The sequence below is a fragment of the Diabrotica virgifera genome, chromosome 1 (genome assembly GCF_917563875.1).
Source record: "Diabrotica virgifera virgifera chromosome 1, PGI_DIABVI_V3a".
Classification (NCBI taxonomy): domain Eukaryota; kingdom Metazoa; phylum Arthropoda; class Insecta; order Coleoptera; family Chrysomelidae; genus Diabrotica; species Diabrotica virgifera.
In genome coordinates, this window is record NC_065443.1 from 290,142,104 (window position 1) to 290,154,593 (window position 12,490).

At 32.3% G+C, this 12,490-nt stretch overlaps 1 protein-coding gene across 2 annotated transcripts in view; it reads left to right on the forward strand.

The window, feature by feature from the left end:
- LOC114332203 (eye-specific diacylglycerol kinase) overlaps positions 1-7,509 on the forward strand; it is a 1,074,450-nt gene extending 1,066,941 nt beyond the window's left edge. For both annotated transcript variants that reach the window (XM_050642118.1, XM_050642119.1), the window contains 2 exons: positions 17-180; positions 7,082-7,509. In XM_050642118.1, the coding sequence (XP_050498075.1) occupies positions 17-180; positions 7,082-7,131 (214 nt within the window). In that variant the 3' untranslated portion in view covers positions 7,132-7,509. The remainder of the gene's footprint in view (positions 1-16; positions 181-7,081) is intronic.
- The last annotated feature ends 4,981 nt before the right edge of the window (positions 7,510-12,490 follow it).

Below are 12,490 nucleotides of genomic sequence, written 5' to 3' on the forward strand. Positions count from 1 at the left end.
TGTTTTTCTCTCGTAGATCGCAAACTGCGCTTCATAAAGCTGTGCTCTACAAATGGCACAGCATCTGTTGCATACTAATAGCCGGTGGAGCAGCATTGGATATCAAAGATCACCGTGGGCTGACTCCACGCCTTTTGGCTCTACATAACAACGATCAGGAATTAGCAGCATATTTGGAAAGTAAGTAAAGATTGGTTTTATTAAATTCTTAACTCTCTTTTTCCTTAGCCTCTCCTCTTGTCCATTTTTGGAGTTCCTCCATCACAATTTGAAGTTCGTCGAATGTGCTCCCTATAAACACGATTTCGTCAGCGAATCTTAAGTGGTTTAACTTGTTGCCATTAACGTTAATGCCATATGTTGATAAATTTGTAGTTCTGAAGACATCTTCTAGGACTAGTAGTCCAGAGAAATAAGGTTTTTGTCGGGACACTTGAGCAGCCAGGTCGCAAATTGGTTTTTTGGGTACTATGACTATATACCTAATACATTATAAATACAAAAATGCCCGTCACAGTTCGGACGAGAATTATAATTATTAACAAATAAGCGTCAAAAATGGCAGTTTTTTCGTTTAAATCGCTACAGGTAAAAATCGGGTAATTAAATATCTTATTTAGAATATTCATCTTTTAATAGATGAGCAATGGTTCAAAATGGCAGTTTTTAAATTTTAGTCCGATCATTTGTGGCTTTGCTAATTGCAAAATAAAACTAAAATTTCGAAAATAAAAAATTTGCTATAACTTTTGCGGAAATTAACTTAAGTCTTTGATATTGCATGAAAAGTTGAGACAACCAGTTCATATCGTGCACAAAAAATTTCAAAATGACTGGACAATTAGTTTAAATTTTATTCAATTTGTTTATCCAAAAGAGCTTTTTTGCAATGTTATTGTTCAGAAATGATAATGGTACAACAATTCTGCGAAAAGCACGTGAAAGAAGAACAAGAACACTTATGTTTTCCAAACATTTAAAAAAAATCTATAAAAAGTCATTTTTATCTTTCCGAAAACATTTTACGAAATTAGAATCATTTTTGGATTAAAAACAATTTGAAAAGCATTGTTAATATTGACTGTAGAGTAAATATACTTTGGGATTTCAAAAGCTGGTATTTTTACACGAATTTTCAAAAAAAAACTTTTTGCCTAGGTAAAATTGCGCTCAAAGTTAGCCACTTTTATTATTTAATTCACAGTTACTTCTATATACATAAAATTCTCCCGTAACAGTGTTAGTTACCATACTCCTCCGAAACGGCTTGACCGATATTTACGAAATTTTACACGTATATCCTATAGGACTTAGAATAGGTTTTAATCTATTTTTCATGCCCATAAATTATAAGGGAGTTGCCCCCTTAACATTTTTTTTTTATTTTTTTGGACAAAATTATCTACCTTAATTTTCTATGGTGTAGAATTAAAAAATACATACAACCCTTAATTTTCACTCTTCTATCACCAACCCCTATTTTTTAATAGCCATCTATATATTTGCATCTATAAAATTCTCCTGTCACACTAGTGTTAGTTGCCATACTTCTCCGAGACCGCTTGACCGATTGTTATGAAATTATATATGTATATTCGGTAGGTCTTAGAATCGGTCGTAATCTATTTTTCATATCCCTGCGTGAGAAGGGGGGTTCCCTCTAACATTTTGTAATGTTAGGTGGGGATATGTGTACATAACGTACTCTACAAGACTACGAGTACATACAAATTTAAAAAATTATGATCAAGATCCATCAACAAGCTCCGAAGGTTTTAATTGCACCATATGTTTGAAGAATCAATTCCATTTTTTGAGTGCACGGATTTTAATAATAATTATTCCCCTCCACCGACCAAGAATCGATTTCGTTAGGACGTAATTTTTAAAGCTGAATTAACCACTTTATTGAAATTCAAAGTTTAGTCAAACTTTACACATAAACTATATACCTTGAACTTCAAAATGGCGCTAGTTAGGTTGCTTAATTGGTATAGACACAGTAGCTGTGAATTAAATAAAAAAAGTGGCTAACTTTGACCCTGATTAACCTAGGCAAATAGGTTTTTTTTTTAATTCGTGTAAGAATACCAGCTTTTCAAATTCCAAAGTAGTTTTAGTCTAGACTCAATATTAACAAAGTTTTTCAAATTGAAAAATGAATAACCATTTTCAATTTTTTTTTTAGTTTTTTTTTATTCAAATTGTTTTAAAGCCAAAAATGACCCTACTTTAAAAAAATGTTTTTGGAATGATAAAAATGACTTTTTAATTATTTTTTAACTGCGTTGAAAATAAAACTCTTCTTCTTTCATGCGGTTTCCACAGAACTGCTATATCATTATTATTTTCTGAACAATAACATTGCGAAAAAAACCTCTTTGGCATAAACAAATTCAATAATATAATTTAAACTAATTGACGAATCGTCTTAAAAATTTTTGTGCATTATATGGACTGTTTGACTCAACTTTTCATGCAATTTAAAAGTTTTAAGGTCATTTTCGCAAAAGTTATAGCAATTTTTTTATTTTCGAAATTTTAATTTTATTTTGAAATTTCCGAAGCAACAAAGGATCGGACTAAAATTCAAAAAGAATGTGTGTGTACTTTGTACGCACGTAAGAAGTTATACTTCTATTATATGATTTCTTACAAATAAATATACTTTAAACAGTTTGTTTTAATTTTTTTAACACCAAACTAATTTTGTGCTTACTGCTTTCAAAAAAAATAAAAAAAAAGTATAGGGTTGCACTGGATTCGAACTCAAGACCTCTCGATCTCTGGCCGAATGCTATACCAAATACGCTACGAGGACTGTGTCTGTATCGGTGTGGACGTACCTAATGACAATTCACGGTAACAAACAGACAAGGTGAATAAATATACAATAAAATGTTTTAATAATACTCATCTTACTCCTGAGGAAGACAAATCCAAAGACACAAAAATTATAATAAATATATTTACTAAAAACACTAATATATTCTTTTCACACCTTTTCTTGCACTGATATATTTATACATAACTAGAAAGATTTAGCAACTAAACGCCATACTGTCTGTGTGCGCATGCGCGCAGTATTATGAAATTTTACTCTCAATCTCGCCTAAAGAAGTATAACTTCAAAAACTGCCATTTTAAACCTTTGCTCATCTACTAAAAGAAGAATACTATAATAGTCCAGAAAGCCACTGCGCATCCGCTAGGAAAAATATATTCTAATTCGGATTTTTTGCACAATCTTACTCAAAAAGGACTCCTTTTAACAAATTTGCATGTTGCCAGGACCAAAAGGTGGTCAAAAATTTTTTAAACGTTTTTTTTTTTGTTTTTTTCCCAAAATTATTTTTTTGCATGGAAAAAAGTCTTCTCAAGTTTTTTGGATCATTCCAAACAGAAAAGGTCTTTAGTGACTTTTCTCTAAAATTGATAGTTTTTGACATATAAGAGATTAAAAATTGAAAAGTTGCGAAATCGGCCATTTTTAACCCTCAAAAATTATGTGAAAAACTAAAAATTTGAATGTTACCAAGGTAGGTAGATATTCTTTAAACATCTATTGATGAAATCCCGAGGAGTTTCTTGCAATACAATATTCAAAACTCCTTTGTTTTTTAATTGCTAATCAAGCGTGCGCGACACTATTTTCCACCGACAGTATGGTGCAAATGAAAGGAATAAATTCTTTATTTCGTAAACCGGCGACTTTAAGGAAAAATGCCGAAACAGGTCGATTTTTATTTTTAAGTTATGATATTGTGGCATATATGGTATACTAGTGACGTCATCCGTCTGGGCGTGATGACGTAATCGATGATTTTTTTAAAATGAGAATAGGGGTCGTGAGGTAGCTCATTTAAAAGGTTCTTCAATTCTCTATTCAGTAATGTAAACATTTATATAATTATTTATACAGGGTGTCCTTCTACCTCTTTTTTTGTCAAATAATTTAATTTAATAAAAATCTTTTGGATACCCTGTATAACTAATTATGTAAATGTTTATATTACTGAATAGAGAATTGAAGAACCTTTCAAATGAGCTAGCACACGACCCCTATTCTCATTTAAAAAAATCATCCATTACGCCATCACGTCCAGATGGATGACGTCACTAGTATACCATATATGCCACAATATCATAACTTAAAAATAAAAATCGACCTGCTTCAGAATTTTTCCTTAAAGTTGCCGGTTTACGAAATAACGAATTTATTTCTTTCATTTGCACCATACTGTCGGTGGAAAATAGTGTCGCGCACGCTTGATTAGCAATTAAAAAACAAAGGAGTTTTGAATACTGTATTGCAAAAAACTCTTCGGGATTTCATCAATCGATGTTTAAAGAATATCTACCTACCTTGGCAACATTCAAATTTTCAGTTTTTCACATAATTTTTGAGGGTTAAAAATGGCCGATTTCGCAACTTTTCAATTTTTAATCTCTTATATGTCAAAAACTATCAATTTTAGAGAAAAGTCACTAAAGACCTTTTCTGTTTGGAATGATCCAAAAAACCTAAAATAACTTTTTCCATGCAAAGAGAAATCATTTTAGGAAAAAACAAAAAAAACGTTTAAAAAATTTTTGACCACCTTTTGGTCCTGGCAACATGCAAATTTGTTAAAAGGAGTCCTTGTTAAGTAAGATTGTGCAAGAAATCCGAATTAGAATATTTTCCCTAGCGGATGCGCAGTGGCTTTCTGGACTATAAATAACATATTTAATTACCCTATTTATACCTGTAGCGATTTAAACGAAAAAACTGCCATTTTTGACGCTTATTTGTTAATAACTAAAATTCTCGTCCGAACTGTGACGGGCATTTTTGTATTTTATAATGTATTAGGTATATAGTCATAGTACCCAAAAAACCCATTTGCAACCTGGCTGTTCAAGTGTCCCGAACATGGTATATTTTTGCCTTATTTCCCTGGCGTATAGGTTTAAAAGCTGTGGCGATATTATCTACGTCTCCTTGTCTAACTGCTCTCGTATCGGAGATAGAATTTGTATTTTTATCATAGTTGCGTTTTCATATATATTATGAAATTAGTTACCAATATCTCGAATTTACTCTACAATTAGTAATAGCTTGTTTTATGGCCCACATCTCGATACTATCAAATGTCTTTTTATAGTCTATGAAGGTAGGAAATGGTAGTTGGTATCAGTGGCGGCTCTTGGCTTTAGGGACAAGGTCGGCAAGGTTTTGTCTCCAAAGGCTTCAATTTCATAGGAGATCTTTGGTTTTTGTTTTTTTTTATTTTTTTTTGTTTTTTTTTTCCTTTTTTTCCTATAAATTTAGAAACTATACCTGTTTATAAATTAACTCTAGTCTATGTTGTTTCGAAGTAGCAAAATGGGTTATAATGTATGTAATTGTAAAATTTATTATTGTTTTGGAGGGATTTTAAAAGTTTTTTCTATCGACATTTGAGACAAGTTTGACATTCTCTCCTGTTTCATGGTGTTTCGACAATACGTTTTGACTCTTTTGAGACAAGAGAAATCCCGTTCATTTGAGACAGAATTTGCCCACATTTGAGCACAATAATTTATTAATTTTGGGAACAGTTTGTTGTACCTAATGAATTGCAGTATATAAAATTATACATAGTCTGTAACTTATCCCACCTTCCGAAAATATTTGGATCAGAATATAAAACTGTTAATTCATTTTCTTATTTTATTTGATTAAAAAATGATGGATAATTTTTAATGAACTTGTCTAATAGATATTTTGAAAATTCTTTGGCGTAACTTTTAAATTTTGAATAGTCAAAGAGATCAATGACTTATAACAGTGAGTAAATAATAGTTTTGCCTGGTGCAATTGTTTTAACTTTTGTCCGGAGACCATACAATTCACTGGACATCAAGACAGCCCCGTCATAAATTTGCCTTACCAATTTATTTTTGATATCAAAAAATTTAATCTATCCTTTAAATTAAAACACCAAAAATATATTCTGTCTTATGGCTTCTACTCACGTCTGAAAACCTAACAACCTCTCATAAATTTAGACGTTACGCGTATCGAAGAACAATTATTGATACTTGTGAATGACATGTTACTTCTATCAGTAGTTTCGTCTACTTCTACCGAAAAGAATCAAAATGTAACTACTAATTAATTCTTTCATTCTGTGCTGTTTTAGGTACGCCGGTATATTCTTCGAGTCAGAAAATAAATTAGAAAATTCCAGATCGTATTTGTAACAATTTTATTTGTTCTCTATAATTAATTTGATTTAACGAATGCTTCGATACATCCTGTCCCCTAAATGGTAATTCCTAACAACTTAAAAGAATTACAATATCAATAATAATATTAATAATTAAACGACGTAAAACTACTTACCTATTTCATAATTATCCCGGGCGCGCCAGCAAGGCAATACGTGGCTACGTACGTGAGTTTCTGCCGTTTGCAGATCACCGCTCGGCCTCGGCAGAGGTACCCGCTGCCGTACTTTGCATTCAAATAAGTACGGAGAATGTATAATTGGTTGCCTATCGGCTAATATTCCATAGCTTCTTATTATATAGCAAATCCTCGATCTGGGGACGGCATGCCGTGCCGGGCTTTATAATAAGAATTCACACAATCGCAATCGGGTGCGGGTGCCATGCACCCGCACCCGATATAGGATCATTAATTTGAAAAGTCTCTTACGCACAGCGCACAGGCACTTAACTAACGTATCGGGATCGAAGTCTTTTAAAAACAATGAATAAAATTTAGTCTGTATTATTTCACAGATATATTTTTTATTTCACAGAAACGAATATCATCAACTCCGATTAAATTAAATATTTAAAAAATCTATGTGTGCATAAATGTGTGGGTCGGCACTGCCAACCCTGCCGACCCTGACGAGCCGCCACTGGTTGGTATTCATTTGCCTTCTCTATCAATGGTCTCATTGTAAGAAGATGGTCTGATGTACTACATCATTTGCGGAAGCCAGCCTGGTCAACCGGTTGGTAATTGTCCATGTTGTTTATTGTTATGACTACTAACTACTTAACCCATGGAGTCATAATTAACTCATGTTGCTTGTTATTTCAGGCCAAGAGAAATTTCAGCTAGTTTCTTCTAACGTGGGAACTGAGGTGTAGGAGACAAGCAACAAGGTGTAACATTTCTTATGGCCCTTAAGGCAACAAAGCAATTTACTTTTTCCTAAAATGCCTTATACTCTGTATGTTAAATTAATACTAGGTGCAGGAAAAAACTAAATATTTTTACTAAAGGATAAATGAATATTATGTTTGTAACAAAATTTTACAATAGTTTAAAAACTTTGCATAGTTCAAAGTTCAAATCAAACCCTTCTTTCAGTGCGTCATAGTTTATCGAAGTCTCTCTAATGCAAAGTTGGAATGGAAGTGGCAGAAAAAAACGTACGTCCGTCATTATTATGCATATAACTTAGAAAATTATGTATTCGGTGACGGGTAGTTGCATATTTAAGCGACTTCTACTTATAGACGGAGAGGCAGCGCTGAAAAATCTCTTTGAATTTACTAAAGCTAGTTTTTTCACAGTTGATTACTGTGATTATGTAGAGAAACATACTGCGGTCGGTCAAGCGAAACGTAGAACAAGGGTTACTGAGAGGGTATCAAACTTGTTTTCCTATGAAGGTAATTAAATCCATTTACTAAGGCTGAAAATCAGTACACACATTCTAAATTAAATACAAATAAAAGTTATTATAGTCGGTCAGCTGTATGACGGGACAGAGCCGGTCGGTGGGCCCCAGTGAATGTACAGGGTTATTCACTATATTTTGACCCCCTTGTAAACTGCTTTATTTACAGAATTAGAAAAAAATGCAAAATACAAAAGTTATTCGATTTTTTAAATATGATTTTTTGACATATATATCGTACTAGTGACGTCATCCATCTGGGCGTGATGACGTAATCGACTATTTTTTTTAAATGAGAGTGGGGATCGTGTGCTAGCTCATTTGAAAGGTTATTCAATTCTCCATTAAGTAATATATACATTAAGATCATTATTTATACAGAGTGTCCAAAAAAAATTTTGAATTATTAATTAAACAATTAATTTAATTAAATTGTCTGTAATTTCTACAATACACAAGAAAGGCAGCAAAAATATATGCGATAATTACCGGGGAATATCTGTCACAAGCACCATCAGCAGAGTTTACGGAAAAATTATCAAAAATAAAATAGAAGAAGAATACAAGGACTTAGAGGCCGAAGAGCAAGCCGGTTTCCGCGCTGGCAGATCCACCACTGACCACCTATATTGTGTAACACAGTTAATAGACAAACAAATAGCCTACAATCAATAACTGCATTTAGTGTACATAGACTTAAAAAAAGCATACGATACTGTACCACAAAGACAAAGTAAACTTTGGGAAGCCCTCGAAAAAACTAACATCAGTCTGAACCTCATTAAAGCTGTAAAAAATCTATACCAACATAATATAGCAAAAGTTAAGCTAGGCAAGGAAATCTCGTCAGGATTTGAAGTGAATAAGGGCAAGGGTCTTAAACAGGGATGCTGTCTATCGCCGACACTATTTAAAATAGTTATATTTAGAGCAAGTTTTGAAATCCTGGAAAAGGAAATGTAAGAATATGGGTATACCGCTAAATGATGATAACATGCTATACACTCTATGTTTTGCGGATGATCAGATTCTTATGGCCCAGGATTATCACGATATTGAATATATGACCCGAAAAATCATAGAAGAGTACCGGAACTGGGGTTTAGAAGTGAATACCAAGAAAACGGAATATATGTGCGTTGGAGGTATACAGCAGGATCTAGCGTTGGAAAATGAAATAACTATTAATCACTGTCAGGAATATAAATACTTGGGTCTTAAAATTACACAAGATGGAACGTTGGACAAGAATATCCAAGAAAGGTGCACACAAGGAAGGAAAGCTATCGCATTATTGAACAAAATCCTATGGGACCAAAGTATCTCCAAAGAAAATAAACGTAACATCTATAACAGCATTGTTAAGAGCATTATAATATACAACAGCGAAGTTTGGTCACTTAAAGAAAAATCCGAAAATATGCTCAGAACAACTGAAATGGACTTCTGGAGAAGATCTGCTGGTATATCAAGAATACAAAAAATCAGAAATACAAGAATATTGGAGATAATGGATGTAAAGCATACAATAATGGACGATATAAAAACAAAGCAACTAAGATGGTTTGGCCACGTACAACGTATGGAAGAAGACAGATTACCCAAGCAAGTGCTACGATGGGCACCAGTAGGACGGCGGAAAAGAGGAAGACCTAGGAAAAGCTGGATAGAAGGAATCCATAGGGAAATCAGAGAAAGAGGCTTGAACGAAGACATGTGCTACGATCGAGAGCAATGGCGATTGGGAATCGGAAGACGTCGTAGAACGTTATGAACCGATTATATATATATTTAATTAAAAAAAAAATTTTGGACACCTTGTATAATTAATCATGTTAATGTTTATATTACTGAATAGGGAATTGAATACCCTTTCAAATGAGCTAGCACTCGACCCATATTCCTATTTAAAAAAAATAGTCGATTACGTCACCACGCCCAAATGGATGACGTTACTAGTACGATATATATGTCAAAAAATCATAATTTAAAAATCGAATAACTTTTGTATTTTACATTTTTTTCTAATTCTGTAAATAAAGCAGTTTACAAGGGGGTCAAAATATAGTGAATAACCCTGTACATTCACTGGGGCCGACCGACGGGCTCTGTCCCGTCATACAGCTGACCGACTATAATAACTTTTATTTATATTTAATTTAGAATGTCTGTACTGATTTTCAGCCTTAGTAAATGGATTTAATTACCTTCGTAGGAAAGCAACTTTGATACCCTCTCAGTAACCCCTGTTCTACGTTTCGCTTGACCGACCGCAGTATGTTTCTCTACACAATCACAGTAATCAACTGTGAAAAATCTAGCTTTAGTAAATTCAAAGAGATTTTTCAGCGCTGCCTCTTGGACTATTATGCATGTATAATTGGTTGACGTTTAGAATAGGCTAAATAGATAACTAATCAATGATGCGAATAAAGATAATTTGACTCAACAGTACTCGATCGTGACGGTACTTTCACAATCTCAACGGGTAAAAGGACAATTGTCATTCTAAATTAGTATTTTCTGACATTTTATAGTGGAAATTTTATTTTATATTTATTTATTTTTTCATTAAAATATTTTAAATGTTAATATTCTGGCAAATATTTGTATAAATATTTATATTTATATAAATATAAATATTCTGGTAACTGTCAGATTTAACTAAAATGTCTTGCAATGATTCTCGACATTCTTAAAATTCTAGATGACGTCAATATTAATGACGTGTGAAAGAAAGGTTTGGTATTAACAGACTGTCTCAAAACTAGAAAATTTTGAAAAACTATTAATATGCTAGGCTTTTCTCAATTCTAATGATAATTAAAAACCATGCATCTTTAAAAAAAGTTTATTTTACTAAATTCTGCTTATAAAATGCCAAATGGTCATATCTAATTGCCATCTTCTTTAGATCTTTGTCTGCTATATAACAAAAAAAATATTAGTTTATTTCTGTACCAATTCTTATGAGTCTCAAGATTTCAACACTTTTGACAAAAAATTTCTACTTCTGCTAGTTTTCTTATTGATAGATATAAAAATATAGATCTCATAAAAAAATATGATTCCATTATACAAACTGACATATGGTGTCTTCTCAAAAACTTACATCGATCAAACTGGTAGAATATCTAACAAAGGTATTGTAGAACACAAAAGGGCTTTCAATAATAGACAGATTATATGTACCCACTTCACCTTTTAGATCATAATCACTCTTTTAATGCCCAATTTCAAATTTTCCCCATTCAAAATAAAGGTCTTGAGGTCAAAATAAAGGTCTTTATTGGAATCTATAGAAATTAATAAATGAAAAAATAAAGATATAATTCTGAATCACCAACTTGAGACCAACAGCTCTCCCCTCCTCAACTTATTCAAATAACGACGAGTCCATGTGGTGAGACCGCTCCCGTCTGAAAAAATTTCTGATTAGGTTTCTTTGTGGATTCCTATTCAAAAATGTCCCCTTTAAACAAATCTGAAGGGTGCCAGGCGGAATTTTTGGGCAGAAATTGTTTAAACAATTTTTTTAAACAAATACAAAAGATCACGTTTTTTTGCTCTAGAGTATATATTTTTAGATTTTTTGTGTCATTCTGAAGAAGAAAGGTATCTTGTAATTTTTCTTAAAAATTGATAGTTTTCGAGTTATAGGCGACGTAAAATCTGAAAAATGCGAAAATACGCATTTTCGAAGCTTAAAAACTCATATATTTAAATTAGTATTTTTGAGGTTGCCAGATACTTAAATTGAAGACTAAACATTCAGCTTCAAGATTCTGAAGAGTGATCGCGTCTAACCTTAATTTATACCTTTGTTTTTTATTGTTAAATATGCGTGTTTATCCGATTTTTTGCCGGTGCGGCGCGCTCTATTTCAAAAATCACCAATTTTTCTCCGAAAAGTATTTTTTCTAGATTCTTTTCTCTCTAAAATGAATTTCTTGGTATTTTTCTCAGAAGTTAATAGTTTTAAAGTTATAAGCGATTTAAAATCCAAAAATGCGTTTTTTGCATTTTTCGGATTTTAAATCGCTTATAACTTTAAAACTATTAACTTCTGAAAAAAATACCAAGAAACTTATTTTATTTAGAATATCCCAAAGAATCTAAAAAAAAATTTCGGAGGAAAATTGGTGATTTTTTAAATAGAGCGCGCCGCACCGGCAAAAAATCGGATAAACACGCATATTTAACAATAAAAAAAACAAAGGTATAAATTAAGGTTAGACGCGATCACACTTCAGAATCTTGAAGCTGAATGTTTAGTCTTCAATTTAAGTATCTGGCAACCTCAAAAATACTAATTTAAATTATATGAGTTTTTAAGCCTCGAAAATACGTATTTTCGCATTTTTCAGATTTTAAATCGCCTATAACTCGAAAACTATCCATTTTTAAGAAAAATTACAAGATACCTTTCTTCTTCAGAATGACACAAAAAACCTAAAAATATATACTTCAGAGCAAAAAAACGTGATCTTTTGTATTTGTTTAAAGAAATTGTTTAAACAATTTCTGCCCAAAAATTCCGCCCGGCACCCTTCAGATTTGTTTAAAAGGGACATTTTTGAATAGGAATCCACAAAGAAACCGAATCAGAAATTTTTCCAGACGAGAGCGGTCTCACCACATGGACTATAAAGTGTAGAAGCGTATTAAAAATAGTTCACTTGCAAAAGATTTCCGAAACAGGTGTAGTGAAAATAAATTGTAACGAAGTTTGAGGAGGTGTAGAAAATAAAAGCTTTCTGTGTTTCAGTATTTTATTGGTAGATAGGTAATCATAATATGGCTTCAATAAGCATATTTTCAGC